Source organism: Amblyraja radiata, chromosome 17 (genome assembly GCF_010909765.2).
Source record: "Amblyraja radiata isolate CabotCenter1 chromosome 17, sAmbRad1.1.pri, whole genome shotgun sequence".
NCBI lineage: Eukaryota > Metazoa > Chordata > Chondrichthyes > Rajiformes > Rajidae > Amblyraja > Amblyraja radiata.
This window is the reverse complement of record NC_045972.1, coordinates 8,306,344-8,327,303: the sequence shown is the minus strand read 5'-3', so window position 1 is coordinate 8,327,303 and position 20,960 is coordinate 8,306,344. Positions and strand designations below refer to the sequence as shown.

At 41.2% G+C, this 20,960-nt stretch overlaps 1 protein-coding gene across 1 annotated transcript in view; it reads left to right on the top strand.

Moving 5' to 3' along the window:
- mvd (mevalonate diphosphate decarboxylase) overlaps window positions 1-19,291 on the top strand; it is a 38,908-nt gene extending 19,617 nt beyond the window's left edge. The window contains exons 6-10 of the mRNA XM_033035694.1: window positions 384-458; window positions 3,696-3,911; window positions 8,154-8,269; window positions 15,605-15,713; window positions 17,851-19,291. Coding sequence (XP_032891585.1) covers window positions 384-458; window positions 3,696-3,911; window positions 8,154-8,269; window positions 15,605-15,713; window positions 17,851-17,925 — 591 coding nt within the window. The 3' untranslated portion in view covers window positions 17,926-19,291. The remainder of the gene's footprint in view (window positions 1-383; window positions 459-3,695; window positions 3,912-8,153; window positions 8,270-15,604; window positions 15,714-17,850) is intronic.
- Window positions 19,292-20,960: the final 1,669 nt, after the last annotated feature.

Below are 20,960 nucleotides of genomic sequence, written 5' to 3'. Positions count from 1 at the left end.
ACATCGGTAACATGTTTCCATCCCTTAGCGTGTCCAAGCCCTTAACAATCTTATATGTTTCAATGAGATATCCTCTCATCCTTCTAAACTCCAGAGTGTACAAGCCCAGCTGCTCGATTATCTCAGCATATGACAGTCCCGCCATCCCGGGAATTAACCTTGTAAACCTACGCTGCACTCCCTCAATAGCAAGAATGCACTTCCTCAAATTAGAGGACCAAAACTGCACACAATACTCCAAGTGTGGCCTCACTAGGGCTCTGTACAACGGCAGAAGGACCTCTTTGCTCCTATATTTGATTCCTCTTGTTATAAAGTTCCTTTTGAGTGTTTTGTTCTCTTGTGGTAGTGAATGGCTGATCTTCTGGTCCACTTTTTTTCAGGTTAATGCAGAGCAAAAGGTGGTTAGTAGTACTGCTGGGATGCAAACTACCGTCAAGACGAGTCCTCTACTGAAGGTGTGAAATTCTTACTTTGGAAGTATTCTCTGAATTTTTGTTTAACTAAAATGTTATTGCATACAAAACTAATACCGTAAGGATTTATTCTGTATCGATTGTGGCTCAATCAACAGACAATAAAAAGTGGATGACTGTGAGTCAATTATGCACTCTGTATCATTCCCTTCACTCTTTAGACTTTAGAGATACAGATCCCCATTTCTTCTCTCCAGAGATGCTGCCTGTCCCGCTGAGTTGCTCCAGCATGTGTTTATACCATATTCATCAGTCCTTCTTGCAGCCAGTCATTGTGTCCTAATCTCAACTGGTGACTGCATCCTCCTCTCTGTCCTTTGGTATAAAAAATATTATTTTAAAAGAAATGGTGTAAATCACAGAATGTAAGAACAAGGAACTTAAGTAGTACCAATGCAGCATAAGTTAAAGTTATAGTACATTTAATGGTGGTTGAGGCAAACTCCAGATAACTCGTGGTCATGGCAATATAGTGTTTACATTATTGTATTATCATTCCAGAAATCATGTCAAATTTTATTGTTGTAAACTGAATATTTGAATTTAATAAATCTGGCAACATCTATGTTAGCATCAAATAGATCATTTTCACTCCATATTTAAATTGGCATCGATTTAACCATTACATCTTGTTGGTAAAACTGAAGTCGTTCTGCTGTACCATTAGACAAATGATCTGTTCAAAAGTGCAGGTGAACGACTTCAGTTTTGATAATTGATGAATGATCTATTTGATTTAATTAACAGTTAACCAGTTGTGATTTTGTGAATGATTGGTGCTGTGGTTTATCAACTGTTCAAGTTCAAATGTATTTGTCACATGCACTATAGTGAAATGTAATTTACCATGCAGCGTTACAATTAAAAAAGGACGCAATACACAACATAATTCAACATAGACATCCACCACAGTATTCTTCACTGTGGTGGAAGGCAATACAGTTCAGACAGTCCTCCTCCCTTGTTCACCCGTGGTGGGGATCCTGAACCTCTAGTCACCGCTACAGACGGCCCAATGTTCAAGCCCTCTGGTCGGGATGGTCGGAACGCCGACGTCAGGAAAGGTCGAGCACACCCCGAGGCCCGGAGCTCCCAAATTGGCCACCTCCTTACTGGAGACCGCGGCTTCCAGATGTTAAAGGCCGCAGGCCGGCGGTCGGAGCTCTTCCCTGGCGACCCCCGGCGAGGGGTTGAGGGGTTGCCCACACCACGATGAAAGATCCGCTCCACGCCTGCCGCCAGAAGCTCCGCAGACCGAGGCTCCAGGATGTTGTAGGCCGCAAGCCAACGGTCGGAGCGCTTCCCCGGCAACCCCCAGCAAGGGGGTCCGCGGTTAAAGTCCCTGCTGGGCCGCCGCTGAAGCTCTGGGCCTGACTCCGGGAAAGGCCGCACCAAACCAGCTGTAGTGCCGTGAGGAGGGGTTGGGCAAAGAAGCGACAAGGAAGAAAGTCGCATCTCCATCGAGGTAGGTGCCTGAAAACGGTTTCCCCCTATTCCACCCACCACCCCCCACGCAAGACATAGAGTTAAAATGTGTTCAAGAAGGGACTGCAGATGCTGGAAAATCGAAAGTACACAAAAATGCTGGAGAAACTCAGCGGGTGCAGCAGCATCTATGGAGTGAAGGAAATAGGTAACGTTTCGGGCCGAAACCCTTCTTCAGTTAAAATGTGTTTTTGATTATTCTGTTTCAAAGATGGCTGCCGGAAGTGAGAGTCAATGCTGGCTCGACTAGCTGCCGCTGCTCTCTTGTCGATTTGTGTATTGTTGCTGTCCCTACTACTTCTTGTTTTTGTTTCATTTTGTTTATATGTTTGTAAGTTGCTTGTCTTAATCTGTAAGGTGTCCTTGAGAGCCCTGAAAGATGCCCATAAATAAAATGCATTATTATTATTATCAGAGAAACACTAAAACATACTTTTGGCCATACTTTAAAAAACAAAAAATTCTTGAAACAACAAACCCGCTGCAGGCGAGGCAGCCAAATCGCAGCGCCACCGGAGGTGTGAAATGTGTAGGGAAACATGATTTGTGTTTATATGGCTCCTTCTATGGCCTAGGGTTATACTCTACAGTGAATTAGGTATTTTTGAAGGCTGGCCACTGTAAGAACTAAAGTAGACAAAAATGCTGGAGAAACTCAGTGGGTGAGGCTAAGAACTAAGGTGATTATTTTACACAAAGCTCCAGTAGACAACAGTATAATAATGGCCTGTTTTTCTGTTAAATGAGAGGTAAACGGTGGCTAAGGCATCAAATGTTGGCTCCACTGCTGCTCTTCAATTGTGCTATGAGATTCCTTGTATCAACCTGAGAGGACACATGATTCATGCACACTTCCTCATTTTGCATGCAACCATAACGGAATCACCCATCAGACTCTGAGGCAGCCACAATCCTTGCAGGATTTGTTCTGTGTTGATTGTAGCTCAATCAGCAGATAATAAAAAGTAGATGACTGAGTCAATTCTGCACTGTATCTTTCCCTTCAGTCTTTAGAGATACAATGTGAAAACAGGCCCTTCGGCCCACTGAGTCCAGGCTGACTAGCGATCACCCATACACTAATACCATCCTACAACTTGCAACTTGGGGATGATTTACAACTTATAGAAGCCAAGTACCCCACAAACCTGTATGTCTTTGGAGTGGGAGGAAACCGGAGCACCTGGAGAAAATCCATGCAGTCACAAGGAGAACATACAAACTCCGAATAGGCAGCACCAGAGGATCGAATCCTCAGACACAGCAGCACCCCTACTGCTGTGCCACTGTGTTGCACTCTACCTATTGTACATGAGTTTGGTTTGATTGTATTTATGTATAGTATTATCTGATTTGATTGGATACCAAAGGTTTGCAAAACAAAGGTTTTAATTGTATAGGTGACAATAATAAACCTAAACTTGAGTTGAAAACTAGTGGGAAACAGTTTGTAACCAAAACAATGTGAATTTTTATATTCTATGGGACTTGAAGCATTAAAGCTGTTTCTCTTGGAGGACCTGGCGTGGGGGGACCGCCGTGAAGGAAGGGGGAATAACATGGGGTGGGGGGGGGGGGGTTGTAATTTTTTGGCAAGCAATGCACACAAAGAATTTCACTGTGACTTGTCACATGTGACTAAGTTTTCATTCATTTCATTCATTCTTTCCAAATATGTAGTTGGTGAGTATTTCCAATGATTTCTGGTTGATGTGTGAATTTCTTGTTTTGCAGTATCGTGCTGAAATTGTTCCAAAACGAATGATGGAAATGAGTGAAGCGATCAAACAACGAGATTTTGAAAAGTTTGCTCAGTTAACCATGAAGGACAGCAACCAGTTTCATGCCACGTGTCTTGATACCTTTCCACCAATCTTCTATCTGAATGAAATTTCCAAATGTATCATTAATTTGGTACATAGATATAACTCTCACTTTGATGAGACACTGGTACGTTGACCACTGTTATCTCGATATTCCTGACATTGACATTTAAAAGGTATATATGTATATAAGCCTACTCTAAAAATCACCCTCTCTTTCCTAAACTATTTTTAATACTTGAATTTTTTTGTTTGGAAAATTGATGTAACAAAGTATTTTACTAGTTTGGTGCATATTCTGACTGAATTGCTCTGTGAACATTTAAATGATATTGTACTATTCTTAAAACTTTAGTCTGAAACACCATTGGACACTAATTGGTGTAACAAAAGTTTATTTGCATTCCTTACTTCTAACTGAGCTTCAGGACATGAAATATTTGTTACCCTTCCTAACTACATGTACACCTCAAACAACTGCAATTAACCGATGCAATTTAGAATTTGATCGCTGCAAAATATTTGACATCTGTTAAGAATCAGATTTTTAATTGGGCAAGAAAAACAGAATTTGTGTTGTTCTTACATTCCACTTTCTGCCCTAGATTATTCCCTAACCTTCAAATAACACGGTTTTAAAGTTTAAAGTTAAGAAAAATGATCTGAATTTGAGGATTAGTGCCAAGCTGTTCTGTTTTTCATAACTGTTCTGCATTTTATTTTAATATAGAAGAACCAGCATTTGCGAAATATAATGTTTACAATTGCCAAACGTTCTTGTATGTGACAGAATTTATTTCCTCTTTCCAGCACAAGCTCAACACTAAAGTTGTTCTGCGGCCAACACTGAAATGTTGTGACGTTGTGTGTTAACTATATAGGTTGTTGGTGAGACTCTATTTGGAATATTGTGTAAGGCAACCAGAACTGTTCAATAGGAAGCCTGTGATTAAGCTAGAGAGGGTGCAGAAGAGATTCACAAGGGTGTTGTTGGGATTGGAGATGGCTTGAGTTATCAGAAATATGGACTAGAACTGCAGATGCTGGTTTAAATCGAAGGTAGACACAAAATGATGGAGTAACTCAGCGGGACAGGCAGCATCTCTGGAGAGAAGGAATGGGTGATGTTTCAGGTTGAGACCGTTCAGACATATACATGTACAGTTCTATATGTATTTTACGCTTCATGCAATAAAAACCAACATGTCACTTAGGCACGTTATACAATACAATACCATTTATTTGTCATTTGAACCACATGAGGTTCAAACGAAATTTGGTTTCTGCAGCCATACAAGAAAAGAACCAAGACACACACCAACACAATTTACACAAACATCCATCACAGTGAATCTCCTCCTCACTGTGATGGAAGGTAAAGTCTTGTCTCTCCCCTGCTCTCCATTCTTCTCCCGATGTCAAAGTCAAAGCCCCCGGCGGGCGCTAACAAGTCCGCGGCCATTTAAAGCCACGCCGGGCGATGTAAGGCCCTGCTCCGGGTATTGATGTTGGAACCCGCGGCAATTTAAAGCCGCGCCGGGCGATGTAAAGCCCCGCTCCAGGTCACTCTCAACCCCGCAATTCGAGCGGGCGAAGTCGCCGTTGCCGGTGCCCCGCAAAGCAGCTCCTAGTGTCACCATCGGGTTGCAGCCGCGTGCCACCGCAGCTCTCCACACTCCGAACTCTCCACGCTCCGAAGCTGGCCAGCTCCACGATGGTAGGTCCGCAGCTCCGCAGGCTCCGTAACTTGAGCCCCCAGGTCGTTCCGGTTGGAGGCCGCTCCACGGTGCTAGGCCCCAACGTCAACGGAGACCCGACAGAGAAAAAGGTCGGGTCTCCGTGCAGGGAAGAGATTTAAAAGTTTCCCCCACCCACCCCCCACACATACACATTTAAAAGCCCACTACAAACTATACCCTCAACAGGACAAAAAAACAAAAAAAAACACAGACAGACTGCAGAGGCCGCTGCGACGTCGGTCGCGCCGCCCACCCACTTATGATTTGTATATAAAGACAATCTGATTCCTCTTAATATCAACAGTTTTCACACTAACCATTTTAAAAAGTTGCTCTGCAGTTCTATTTTTATATCACGTAGATGACATCACATTTATTCAAATAGTCATGACATGGGAGATGGAATACATTTATTTCACCGAAAAAAAATCCCTCAAAACATCTTATTATGTCCATTTAGCAATCTAATGCGTGCCACAAGCAAACCAGATCTCTGATCACAATCCAGTTAAAAGATTTAGAGCAGCCGGGGCTCAATATGGATTTCATGGTCACCCACTGCTCACAGCTTTCCAACTTGAAAATAATCAATTTATTCTTACTGTTTAGTCAATTAACCAAACCTTAAGTCTGTTAACCAATCCATGCCAGTCTATACCTCCAACATTGTGTACCCTATTTTTGTTTGGTAATCTTGAGTGCAAAGTCCAAATATACCATATCACCTATCCACCATTCTGCCAATGACGACCACAAATATGATTTTCATAAATATGTTAATTATCTAGTTCTTGAATATTGGATTCCAGCATTTTTCACCTTACAATGTCTGGGAGCTGTTCTAGAATCTAAAGAATTTTGGAAGATGACAATTGGTTCAATCATTATCTGTATAGTTGCCATCTTCAGATCCTTTGGATGCAGCTCATTTAATCATTGGCGTTTATCACCATTTTGTCCCTTCAATTTCTCCAAGTTTTTTTAAACCAATGGTAATTTATTTAGTTTCCCATCTATTATTTACCTATAGTGCTCCATTGTTTCTGGGAATTTTGTATTGTCTTTTTTGTGAAGGTGTATAGAGAATATTTGTTTAATTTCATTTCCCTTTCCTTATTCCCCAATGCTGAGTAAATCAGCAGGGCCACATGTTAACTTCATTTAATCTTCTTCATTTTTGTATATTAAGAATGACACCGGGCAGCACAGGGATGCAGCAGTAGAGTTGCTGCCTCATAGCGTCAGAGACCCGGGTTTGATCCTCACTACAGGCGTTGTCGGTATGCAGTTGTCGGGTTTTGTCCAGGTGCTCTGGTTTCCTTCTGCACTCCAAAGACATTGTCCCTAGTGTGTAGGATAGTGTTAGTGAACAGGGTGATTGCGGGTCGGCGTGGACTCAGTGGGCTGAAGGGCCTGTTTCCACGATGTATGTCTAAAGTGAAATAAAGAGACAGCAGGCCCCAGCTAAGTGGTGTTATCTGACAAAAATAAATCAATACCCTGAAAAGAAAGGAGACACAAAATGCTGGAGTAACTCAGCAGGATAGGCAGCATCTGGAGAGAAGGAATGGGTGACGTTTCGGGTCGAGACCCTTCATCAGACTAATGTCAGGGGAGTGGGCAGGACAGATAGAATGTAGTCGGAGACAGTAAGACTCGTGGGAGAACTGGGAAAGGGGAGGGGATGGAGAGAGAGAGGGAGAGCAAGGGCTATTTGAAGTTAGAGAAGTCAATGTTCATACCGCTGGGGTGTAGGCTACCCAAGCAGATGCTGTTCCTCCAATTTGCACTGGGCCTCACTCTGACAATGGAGGAGGCCCAGGACAGAAAGGTCAGATTGGGAATGGGAGGGGGGAATCTCCCTGCTTGGAGTTGCTGCTTGGAGTGAACCGACAGTAAAGTAGTTAACTCCGAAATTCTCTTGTTTTGGAGTGAATGGAATCAAAATTTAAATATGGCGAATAACAGCAGCCCAACTAAGTTTAACATTTGCAACTTACATTCTAACCTTTCTCTTCCACCCCCGCCCTCTGTGCTTGAGAGTGTACATCTGATTTGCCACTCACTGCAGTTACATTGATTACTGGCAGGATCTTGTTCCTGCAAAAGCAATGTAATTTAGACTGGTATACCAAATTGTTGCAGATTCAAGATGGACTTTTTAATCAGGCATTTTATTTACTGCAGAAAAATTGTGCAAAATAACTTTTTTCAGAGAACTTACAACTTTTATTTAACTCCAAAAGAGCTATCTATTCCTCCAGCTAAGATATTTGTTAGGAGTAATTGATCTAACAATCCAAATTGCATATGTTTCAGCATTACTGTTACCTTTGAATATAACTTTATTCTATTTATGGTGGTAAAAGGCTGCTGTCTGATTTATTAAGAATCTAATGGTAATTTTTCTGTTGCATTATAGCATTTGCTCAATCATTACATTTGCATGTTGATGCTCCCTATTGTTACAATAGTTCATTGAAATGAACAGCTAATTGTTGAAAGACAGTATTCTTTATGATGTGCACGGTTCTTTAAACTAAACATATAGATTGTCTATGGATTAAAAAACCTTTGAATTGCACTTGGAAATATAATCTGTTTCTGATCTACTTTACCCTTCTTTTTAGGTAGCATACACGTTTGATGCTGGCCCCAATGCAGTCATTTTCACACTCGAGCAGCAAGTGGATAAGTTTGTAGAAGTTGTGAAGCATTATTTTCCTCCAGAAGAAAATGGTGAACAGTATGTTGTTAATGTGGATACTTTTTAATGAATGTGGCTCTCTTACCACTGCACACAACAGTCTTTTTAATTTACTGTCTGATGTCTAATGAATGAACCATTTACTTTTTTTTTGGAGGGTAGTTGTACATCTGGAAGTGAAAACTCTTCTCTAGTTGGCAGTTTCAATATTTATCATAAATTTCTAGCTGCCTTCTTCCTCAAATGGTAAACTTTAATTTTAGTGTTCGATGCACAGACAAGTAGAGTTGTCTTTGCCTTTGCATTATGTGCACAAGCTATGGTCAATTTTATTTAAATTAATAATGGCTTAATTTTCTGCTGCATTGGAGAAATTTTAAGTTGTATGTGAGATTAGCATGGGTGTCAGAGGTTATTGGGAGAAGGCAGGGCCGGAGAATGGGGTTAGGAGGGAGAGATAGATCAGCCATGATTGAATGGATGTAGACGTGATTGCCCGAATGGCCTAATTCTACTCTTATCACATGATCATATGATCAAGAAAGTGGTATTGCAAATTGGTTAATCTTGTTCATCTAAATTATATTTAAGTTTCAGGAATATAAAAGGTTCCTCAATTGTAGAGGGATAATTCTGTGAACATTAAATGTGTCATTTGGCAAACAGCCATTTTAATTTGCCTTCACCCAAAATTAATGCGGTTGCTATTCACTTCCTTGGCACGTATTTTGCTATTTGGCAACAGCTAGACACAATCTAAAAATTCCAGATGGCTGTCTTTTAACGGTATATTCCTATTGCAAATCAACAGTGTATTTAAGGAAAAATGTTCTGTAGTTTTATTTTTAATGTAGAAGGGAAGAGGCAGATGCTGGATATAACATTACCAATTGCCAAATATACTGGTATGCAAGCAAAATATTTACTCTTTCTATTGCACGCTTGTCACTATCGAAATTGTTCTATGGCCCAGATGAGTACAAGAGTTGTGACAAAATGTTTCAGCTGTGTAGGTTGTTGGTGAGACTGTGTATCTGGAATATGGAGCATGGCAAACAAAACTGCAATATGAAGCATGTGAGAGGATGCAGAAATGATTAACAAGAACGTTGTAGGGATTGGACGGCTTGAGTTATAGAATAGGCTACAGCTAGACAAAATCTGAAAAGTCTTAACTGTCCAGGTGCTTGTCTTTTAACAGTAGATTATTTTCCCAAATGAATACTGTTATTTAACTTTTACTGTTATTTAGCTGTACACTGCATGGACAAATGATTAGGAAAGAACTGCAAATGCTGGTTTAAATCGAAGGTAGACACAAAATGCTGGAGTAACTCAGCGGGACAAATTATTCCTTGACTGCAAGGTTTGCAAAACAGAAACTTGCATCCATACCAGAACTCCATTGATTGCAGCAGAGTACGTAATGGGATTAGATGTACCACAAAGAATTATGCACAAAAAAACAGAATGCAACTAGGAGCCAGATAGTCAGTCAATCAAGTCAAAATACAAATCAATCTTATGGGGCTTTTTCACGGGGCGAGTTGACGCAAGATGTCACCAGAGTGAAGTGGTCGTGGTCCAGCACGAGTCTCGCACGATATAACGGGGGGTAGATAAAGAGTTCCCACGGTACTCGGCATTTCTGTTATTTGTGCGAGTGACTTGTCCGTCTCCCGAGCTTTCGCGTTAAATCTTGAATGAACATCGTGAACTACACGTGACACAAATGATGTAACTTTTTTTTCACACACTATAAATATCCTCCCTTGGTTGAATTGGCTCATTTGGAGACATGTTTTACTGTGTATGTGGGAGACACAGATGGACTGAGCACAGTACCTCGGTCTTACTGTGTGTGGGAGAGGGGGAGAAAGAGACGTACACTCACAGAGGCAGAGTCTCTCAGCCTGTGTAAGAGGGAGGGAGAGAGAGAGAGAGAGGCACACACAAGGTGGATGTGAAATCTCACCTGCCTGTTTCAGTGACAGACACCCGCCGCTAGTAAATGAAGACACCCCCATCTGTCTCCCCCTCCTCTCCCTCGACTCCCCCACCTTTCCCTCCCAACTCCAGTCCCGTCCCGACCCCCTGGGAAACTGAATAGAGCAACAATATAGATATAGAAACTGAAACAATATAGAAACTGAATAGAGCAACATGGCAAAAACATCTCTGACACGCTTTACCCCCTTTCTTTGAGATTTTCTGGGAGCCATCTCTGCAAGTGTTCCTGTTAAAAAGATTATCCAACAATGACAATTAGGTGGGACGTCCTCGAAGGACACATGTTCCCGTGTCGATATTGAGACCACCTTTTTTACTCACCTTCTGTCCCCTCTATCCAGCTTCCGGGTTTACCGTTCGCAGGAGTTCCCACGCGCTATATCTCTAAAATCTGAAGTTAGGTAATGTCTAAAGGAACTGCAGACGCTGGTTAATGCTGGTTAATACGCACAGAAGGACACAAAATGTTGGTGTAACTCAGCAGGTAAGTCAGATCTGGGAAGAAAAACATAAAAAGCTGGAGTAAGTCAGCGGGTCAGGCAGCATCTCTGGAGAAAAAGAATAGGTGGCGATTCGAATCGGAACCCTTCTTCAGACAGCCTAATCGGAATTGAGTCTGAAGATGTGTCTCGTCCCGAAACATCAGCTATTTTTCTCCAGAGATGCTGCTTGACTCGCTGAGTTACTCCAGCTTTTTGTGTCTGTCTTCGGTTTAAACCAGCATGTGCAGTTCACTCCTTACACGGGTCTCTGTACAACATTGATTGGTAGCGTTCCGGGCCCTGCTTCGGAAAGGCATCGATCGCTAGTCGGCGAGGACTCAGACCTGTATCTCTCAAAGAAGTACATGTGAAAATTTTCTCACGGACCATAAAAATGCGTAACCTTTCAGTAAAGTCCCTTTTAAAGTCCCTTTTAAAGATTATAGTTATTTTCTTGAATCTCATTAACATAACTCATGAATAAGTTGATGTCCATATGCGGATGCAAATCTTTATTTTTATTTATTTTTAAATTCAATCCCACAGAAGACAATTTTTACTCACCTTCTGTCCCCTCTGTCCAGCTTCCGGGTTCACCGTTCGCAGGAGTTCCCACGGTACCCGCAAGAGTTATTACGGATATCGCACTGGCCACTACGTCCATATAATGTTGCAATGCTCAACCACAAGTGTACAAGTCACTCTTGGAGAAATTCAAACTTTCTTGAATTTTCTCCCGAGTGATCAAGATACACGATTACCTGCCGTTAGCGCTACGGTGGTCCACGGTGGTCCACGAATGCCGTACTGTTATCGCACGAGGTTCCCACGATGTTAAACTCTGGTTAACTCTTGCGTCAAGTCGCCCCGTGAAAAGGCCGCTTTATTGTTACATGCACAAGTACGGTGAAGGACAGATACAATGAAAATGCAACACAGCCACATAGATTCCGATAGTACACAAAGACAGAAATTATACATGAGTATTACAAATTCTACAAGACTGCAAAGAAAAAGACTGCAAAAAAACAAGACATTTAGTGCAGAGATACATAATTAGAAAACTGGCCCATGGTAATCCAAGAGGTGTTCTGTTGCCAGGATAGGATTAGGGTCAGTGGCTGGTTGGAGAAGGTAAAATATTAGAAGGACGATGGGGTTGATGGTATTATGGTAGGAGAGAAAAAGATGCCAAAGTCTTTGTGTCTACATTGGGGGGAAAAAAAGTTGTACAGCAAGGAAACTGGCCCTTAAACCCATAACCTGCCCTGTCCATCAATGATTATTTGCACTAACCCTATGTTAATCCCATTATTTTATTCTCATCAATTCCCTAAACCTACACATGGGGACAGTTTACAATGGGCAATTTACCTACTAAATCGCATATCCTTGGTATTTGGGCGGAGACCAGAGCACCCTGAGAAATCCATACGATCACAAGGACAACAAGCAAACTCCACACAGACAACACCAGAACACAGGATAGTACTGTAGGTTCTGACACTGCAAGGCAGCAGCTCTGCTACTTGCACCAATGTCATCCTTTTCTCTTCAGAATGTGAATATTCCATGGTACAGTTATTTCACAGTTCGATCAAAAATGTCCTTGAATTTTGTTCCTTGCCCTCCCCAAGCTTCATCTCTTATCGCCTCCTCCCACTCTATTTTCTTTCACCTTATTCCGTCACTATAACTAACTCACCTCCAAACCTCACCTTGCACTCCATCGGTCCTTTGCCTTATGCATATCATGGCAGCACGAGTTGAAGAATTTAATAAGATTTTGGAGATTAACAGGCCAAAGCTGGCAAGAGATATAACACTTCCACCACTGGGAATGTGAGAAGTCCAAGGAATGTTTCTGCATCAGTCAGACCACAAAGACTGGGGTCCAAGAGTGGAGAAGTTTTAATCCAATGGGGCTGGGTGGAGCACGGATCGCGAGGTTGGTGAGCTTGACGTCTGAGACGGCCTGGCTAGCCGAATGCTGCCCTGGCTGATAATGGACCCATAGTCCGACTATAGCAAGACTATACTTCGGTGTTTCAGATGGATCCAAAAACACTGTTGTAAATTGATGTACACTTTAATTAGGAAATTGTCTTCGTACCATGATACAAGTAGTTCTACCTTAACCGATAAGGTTACAGAAATTTAATTATGACATTTCTAAGGATGTCAGGGTTGTGTGTATTCGTATATATATATTTTTTTAAAGTTAAATGAATCTGCTATTTCTTCCAACAAATCAACAAAATACAATATGTCATGTGAGGTGATTTATAGAAAAATGTTTGTCAGGAGAATCTTCAATTCAAGAAATTGCATCTTTTGCGGAGGATGGTATAAAACCCCGTTTACAATACCATACGGGTTTATTCGTCACATTGCACATAAAGTGCAAGTGAAATGAATATATCAGCTGCGATACAATGAGAAAGAACACACAGTACACAATAAAAATTGAACACAAACATCCATCACAGCATTCATCACTGTGATGGAAGGCACAAAAATTGGCCAGTCCTCCTCCATTTCCCCCCGTGGTCGGGATCAGAGTCCAGAGTCAGTCCATAGTCGGCTCTTCCCCACCGGAGACCGCGGCTTCAGGATGGTGTAGGCCGCAGGCCGGCGGTCGAAGATTTAAAGTCCTCGCAACGCCGCAGCCAGAAGCATCGCAGACCGCAGGGAGGGCGGTCGAAGCTCCCCCTCCAGGGGTGATGGTAAGTCCACGTGGTAGAAGTTGGCCGCGGGCCGGCGGTGGAAGCTTCTTCTTTCCCCGGGTCCCCCACGAGGGATCCCGGGCTGCGGATGCCGCGCCAGCTGGAGCTGTGCAGACCGCGGCTTCAAACTGCCGGCTGCAGCGAGCCAGCGAAACGGAGCGCTCTCCTCTGGCGAGCCCCAGCGAGGGCTCACCCGCTCCACGCCGAGAGTCCCCGCTGCGCCCGCCGCTGAAGCCCCGGGCGCGTCTCCAGGAAAGTCCACGCCGATCCTTGCTGTTAGGCCACGAGGGAGGCGACCTGGAAAAAGTTGACTCTCCATGGAGGAGGCGACCAAAGCGGTTTCCCCCTCACCGCACCACCCCCCACACAAAACTCACAAAAAAACATACTTTAAAGCATACTAAAAAAACAAAAAAAATTGGAAAAAACGGACACGCTCCTGACAGGGCGCCGGCTTGGTTTACTAGGTTTAACTCAGCAGGTGTGGCAGCATCTATGGAGCGAAGGAAATAGGCAACGTATCGGGCCGAAACATTGCCTATTGAGTCTGAAGAAGGGTTTTGGCCCGAAACTTTGACTATTTCCTTCGCTCCATAGATGCTGCCACACCCGCTGAGTTTCTCCAGCATTTTTGTCTACCTTCGATTTTCCAGCATCTGCAGTTCCTTCTTGAACAATTTACTAGGTTTGTTTGAATTTATGGATTTCTGAAAAGTACAGTAGTAAAGCAAGTCAAATCAGTGAGTTGAAGTGAATACTGGTGAAGAAATTGTAGATTTTGTAAATAAACAGGCCTTGGATCTGAAGTAAAGGGAATTTAATGAGCTGAATTTGAAGGGATTTCGCAGTTTGAAGGAATTGGAATACTCAGTTGAGTGAACGAAATATTGTTTATCTTGAGTTGCTATGAAGAAAATTAGGAGAGGGAAAATTGCCTCTACACATAAAAACAAATTGCAACAGAAATGATACAGATAAATTAGTTACCTGAATTTGAAGAAATCAGTAACAAGACTGGAAGGCTACAGCAATTTCAGACAGAAGTTAAGGTGCTGTTTCTCAAGTTTGCATTTGGCCTTGTTCGCCTAGTGCAGGAGACCACAGACTAGTCAGTGGAATGGAGAATGAATGTGTCAAGCTGCAGGGAGCTCTCATCCGGGGACTGAATCGGATGCTTCACCAAGTTGACACCCAATCTGCATTTGGCCTCCGCTGTGTAGAGAAGATCACATTGTATACACTGAATGCAGAATGCTAGATTGGAAGAAGTACAAGTGAATTGCTGCTTCACGTAGAAGATTTCTCCGCTACCCTATGAGGAAAGATGGTGGGAAGCGAAGAGGTAAATTATAAGGGTTGCATCTCCTGTATTGCATGAGAATTCCTATGCTCCACAAAATAGTGCAATGAAAACTTCTCTATTTGTTTGAGAGGAAATTGTGGTACTGCTTTAATGTCTCAACGGAGAGCAGATACCTCTCAGTGCAGTGCTTTCAAAATATTGTCTTAACATGTCATCCTGGATTTATTGCTCAAATTTCCAATTTGGGACCTGGAGCCAGGCCTTCTGATCCAAGTGAAATTAGTTCCAGAAAGTCATAGTTGACATTATGGAAGCAGCCCTTCAACCCAACTTGCCCATGCCGACAAACATGCCCCATCTACACTAGTCCCACCTGCCTGTACTTGGCACATAACTCTCTAAATATATCCAATCCATTACCTGTCCAAATGTCTTTTAAATGCTATAATACCTGTCTCCTCCAGCAGCTCGTTCCATAAACCCACCACCCTTTGTGTTTATATTTTTTTAAAGTTACCCCTCGGGTTCCGATTAAATCTTTCAAAAATGTATTCCTGTTAGCTAGATATGTCTGTGTTGATACGTGCAGATACTCAGGAGAGAGTTGGGTAGTTTTTACCTTGAATTCTGGAAATGCTGGGAACAGAGGCTCTGTCAGATTGAAGATTCTTGTTTCAGCAATTCCAATCCTAACCTACAATTCACTTTCTTGGATATTTAGTTTCATGCATATGGCTTTCAAAATGCAAATAATTGAAATATGGGGTGATTACATTGTTATGTGGGGGGGGGGGAAGAATACCAAGGAGCGGTGTTTTTTCTCCTAACATTCCTCACAACTTTTGTTTTCTAGGTTCCTGAAAGGTTTGCCTGTAAATCCAGTCCCTCTATCAGAGCCACTGAAGTCGAGTATCCCCATGGATCCAATTAAGGGTGGTATTCGATACATCATTAATACTCAAGTAACTCTTTAAAATATTACTTCCTCTCTCCTGCTTTTTCCCCAGTTTCAGGATTCTGTCTGCATGAAAATGTTTTATTCTGTCTGCTCTTTGTGTAGCAAATCTATATCTTCAGAACATGGCCTTGCCTCCTGATTTAACTGCTTCAGTCTGTGTGGAATTGGATTCTGTAATAGCACCTTTTTGTGGTTTGCATCATTTGATTCCTTTTCTTTAAAGACATTGTTGGGGGCATTATTGTCAATCTTAATAGCGAGGAAGAAGGTAGCAGGAACACACCAATAGACTGGTCAGATTGGCAAAAGAAGTAGCATCGGAAATCATTGCAGGAAATGTGAGCTAATGCACCTGGGGAGGACATGGAAGGCATGAGGATTGTGCAATAAATGGTTGGGTGCTGAGGCTGCATCTACAGATCTCATAGCAAAGGATGAGGTGGTTTAGAACGGATTGGTATACTTTATTCACTAAACCATTGATTAAAACTGCAGGGAAATGTAAGGGGAAAAACTGATCAGTTAACAGTTGTATGAAAAATGTGATAACATTAGAGGGTGCAGGGGAAATTCACAATGATGTCACCTAAAGTGAAGAAGTTTAATTCTAAGGTGAGATTGATTAGCAGGATTGTTATCTATGTAAACGGATGATTTCTGCAAGGTGCATAAAAGTATGAGAGGCACAAATACAAACCTGATTTACCTGAGCAGAAAGGCCCAAATTAGAAGCATGAATTTAACATAATTAGCACTTGGAGTAGAGGATAGTTGAAGCAAAATATTCTTGATCAGACTACTGGGGTTCTGGAACTCGATCTGTGAATACAGAAGCCCTGAATATAATTGTTTTTAAATTGCCTTTATATACAATTGATTATTTTTTTTCACTGACAAGGCTAAGAACGGAGAAATTGCTGGAAATTGGGAATTAGATAAATAATTCCAATACTCAGGATAGAATAGACTCTCAAGAGTTTTGAGTTTAAAAAAAATATATATATTTTTAATATTTTTAATTCACTTGCAGCTAAATGTTTTTTCACATAGTTTGTATTCCCTGTCATTTCTATATACCACATATATGCATTGCATGCTGTCCCAGGCTAATCCTGGTAAGAATTCTAATCAAGTAACTAGCCAGTTGTCACTTGAATTAGTGTTGGGCATCTTCTATTCCAATCCATATTGATGACTTAAATAGAAGGACAGAGTGTACCTGCAATACCTAAAGCAAATACAAGTTGTGCGAAGAATAAAGAGTCTGCAGAGGGATATAGATAAGGATACGTGAGTGGGAAAGACATTGGCAGATGGAGCATAATGCAAGGTTGTCTACTTCAGAAAGAATGAAAAAAGAACATTGTTATTTACATAGAAACGATAACTTGTTTGCATTACAAAGGAATCTGGAGTCCACAAACATGAAACATAAATGGTCAGCATGTATATACAGCAATTAATTAGAAAGGCTAATGGAATGTTGAAAGCAATATGCAACATACAAATTAGGGAAGTGTTATTTTAACTTTACAGAATTTTGCTGAGTACTGCTTATGTATTTGAAGAAGAATTTGTATGCATTTGAGGCAGCACAGTGAAGATGCACTAAGTTGATTAAAGGGGTTGACATGTCAAGAAAATTGGACCTATACTCATTGGAGTGTGGAAGAATGAGGATGGATTTATAACATGGGTGCTAAGAGGGTGTTTGCCATATCTGGGGTAGCTAGCATCAGAGGGCACCTTGTTCCAGAATAAGAGTTCACCTATTTCATACTACTTTACTAACTTTAGAACCAGTAGAGCTGTTCTAACTTTAGAAACAGTTGAAATGCATTTAGAATCTCCCATCTTGTTCTGAATAAGATTGTTTTGTATAGAATTATATAGGTTAGATGAAATAACATTGAAATAGTTTCCTTTGAGAGGATGTTTTTCCACCTTGGGATTGGAATGAATTTCAAAACTTTCTAATTTGAAGGCTGCCTGTATTTGTTTCTGGAGATGATTGAAAGTAGAAAGACCCTAATACCTCCTTCAGAAGCAGAGTACCACTAGTTAAATGTTTCTTTGTTCATGGCACATTGTTCTTTTTTGAATTTAATATTTGCTCTAAATGTTTGTATCATTTTATAAAGGCAGGACCAGGGCCACAGTTGATAGAAGACATCAACCACCATCTCATTGGAGAAGATGGACTTGCCAAGCAATAGTGACTGAAGGACAGTTTTTTGCAAAAACGTGGACAAGTTGCAAGACGTTCATGTTAACTAACAATCTTGACCTGTATGTATGATATAACTTGTATGTTCAAGATGCAGTCACTGCTTTTAGTCTGTATCAACAAAATACAAATGGTGCTTGGATATAGTCCTAACACCGTGTACAGGTGGAAATGTGAAGTATGGTTTTCAATATATTGTTCATCAACTCATTCCCCTTAGAACTCACAGCCTATTATTATAATTTAAAATTTGTATTCCCGAATCCTGGTCATATCCACTAGTTAAAATAAAGAGCACAAAATCGCTGCTAGTACAGCAATAATAACTGCTGTGTTCATTCAGCAATATCTTTATCCAAAACTTTCTAATGTAACCTAATGAAATCCCAGTCAATATTCTTACTAGAACTAATCATTTGCTCCCAATCAAATTCAGGATGTAGAATTTGTAATTAGTGTTTCACTCGGGTGAATTCTGCTGATGTGCAAAACGATAAGCTGCACATCTGGAAAATCACTTGGCTTTAACAAGCAGTGTAACATCCCTGTGTCTAATTAGTTAACTACTGTATTTCCTTTACATGCACATTGTAATAACTGATAAACTGCAGGATTTGCAATTGCAACTGTAAATGCAGTATTTTGCTTTTTTCAAAAAGTTAAATTGGTCATGTGTGCAATCAGAATAATACTTTTTCCCAAAGAACATACAACACTTATTAAATATATTAACACTTTTTCCCAAAAAACATACAAAACTTATTAAAAGAGAATGTTTTGAAATACTATTACTGACTAAAATCCAAATCTAATGGTACATTTGTAGGAAAAGCTGTGCTTGCGGAGGTGAACATTGTTATTCAAGGACATGTTTAATGGCAAAGTTGGCAAATTGGTTACCTATGCCCGTTTCTTTTTTTATTGTACATTTTCTCAGGATTATTGGCATTTTATATTTATTATTTCTGGTTATTTACAAATAAATGGTTTTATTTGCCGTGCTTTCTTTCCCACCCACCAGCCAATAATCAGTCCATTTGATGAGGTGGGATGGGCGTCAATATATGCAATTTGAGTTCATATTCTGATTTACTTGGGGCTTTACACCATGTTGAAAAATTATTTACCTCTTTTATTTTGTGTAAGGTGATTTATAGTGGTGAGCCAACATTCTACCGTGAACTATAAAACGTTGTTATTTTGGATACTTTTGCTGATTTTGTATATATCTGTTTGTGCTAGATCCAATTTTGGAGCAGCTGTACATGCCAAACAGTATTTAAATAAACCATGCAATGCAGAAGTTACAGTGAGGAAAAACTGAATTTGTATATAATTAAATCATCAACAGATTATGCTATTGCGTGAATAATTTTAGTCTAGTTTTTTTAGTGTAGATACATAGCGTGGAAACAAGACCTTCAGCCCACTGCGTCCGCACCAACCAGCGATCCCTTCACGCACTAGAGACAAGTTACACTTATACCAAGCCAATTAACTTACAAACCTGTGCATCTTTGGTGTGTGGGTGGAAACCGAAGATCTTGGAGAAAATCCACGTGGTCATGGGGAGAACGTACAAACTCCGTACAGACAGCGCCCGTAGTTGGGGTCGAAACCGGGTCTGGCGCTGCAAGCGCTGTAAGGTTGCAACTCTGACGCTGCGCCACCGATCCGCACAGTTTATTAAGAGTGTAAGTCTATTAAGAGTATATCTAAGAGTATCATTTTCATATACTCTAAGGAAGTAGCAACATTTTTAATAATGTATTGAAGTGAAACTTGCATATCAAATAAATAGAAATGTTAGTTTCTTAGCAAATAATATTTTCCTAATTTGAAAATCCTATTTTAATATCAAGTAAAGCACAAACTAGGTACATTACTATTTTCAAAGTTTTATCAAAATTTATAATGTCTGAAAGGTCCCAGCGTCTAATGCTGGAAGAGCTCAGCGGGTCAAGTAGCATCTGTGAAGGTAAAATGTGTAAGTTGATATTTTGGGTTAAGACTATGCATCAGGACTGAGAGGAAAGATTGCCAGTAAATAGCAGTATGATTAGATAGGGAGGGAGATAATAATAAAAGTAAGTAAATGGAACCAGATGCAGAGTGGATGATGGGCAGATGGAAATGGGTGTGTGGAAGGATGAAGAAAAATCAGTGATGGGTGATTGTGTGTGGGAGGGGAATACCAAGGGTGTGGTTTACCTGAAATTGGACCTACTCCGCTGCTGTTCTCACCCACGCACACGTGCATATCCACCTAGGTTTTTCCCCCCTTTGTTCACCTCATGGGATAATGGTGTTGAAAGCAGATCTATAGTCTATAAATAGATGTTCCAGAGATTGGAGCCGGGGAGATGGCATCTATTGTGGAGCTGTTATGACAGTAACCAAAGTGAATGAAGGTTGGCTGGGAGGCTGGAGTTAAGGTACACTATCACCAGTCTCTCGAAGCACCTCATGATGTGGATGTCAGTGCCATCGGACAGTAGTCCAGTGAAAGAGAATGGGCCCCCTCGGGAATCAAAGCGGTCAACTTGTAGAGCCACGGGAGATGGGTAAGGTCCTCGGGAAGTATTTCTCCTCTGTTTTTACTGTGAATAAAGATAAGAGGACCAAAGAACTTGGGGCAGTCAATGGAAGTGGCTCGAGAGCAGTCAGTATTACAGTCAGGGGTGCCTAAGTTCCTGATACATATGAAGATAGACATATCTCCTGGGCCTGGTCGGATTTATCCAAGGACATGGTAGGAAGGTAGAGAGCAAATTGCAAATGCTCTGGCTGAGCTTTGCAGGTGGCCATTAAATACATGTAAGGTGCCCGAAGGCTGGCAGATGGCGACTGTGCCTCTATTCAAGAAGGGCTGCAGGGAAAGGCTGGGAACTACAAGCCAGTGAGCCAAACATCTGTGGTTGAAAAGTTACTAGAGAGTATTCTGAGGAACATGGTATATATTAATCGCGATGGACAAGGGAAAGTCAGGATGGTTTTGTACGTGGGAGATTGTATCTCATGAAT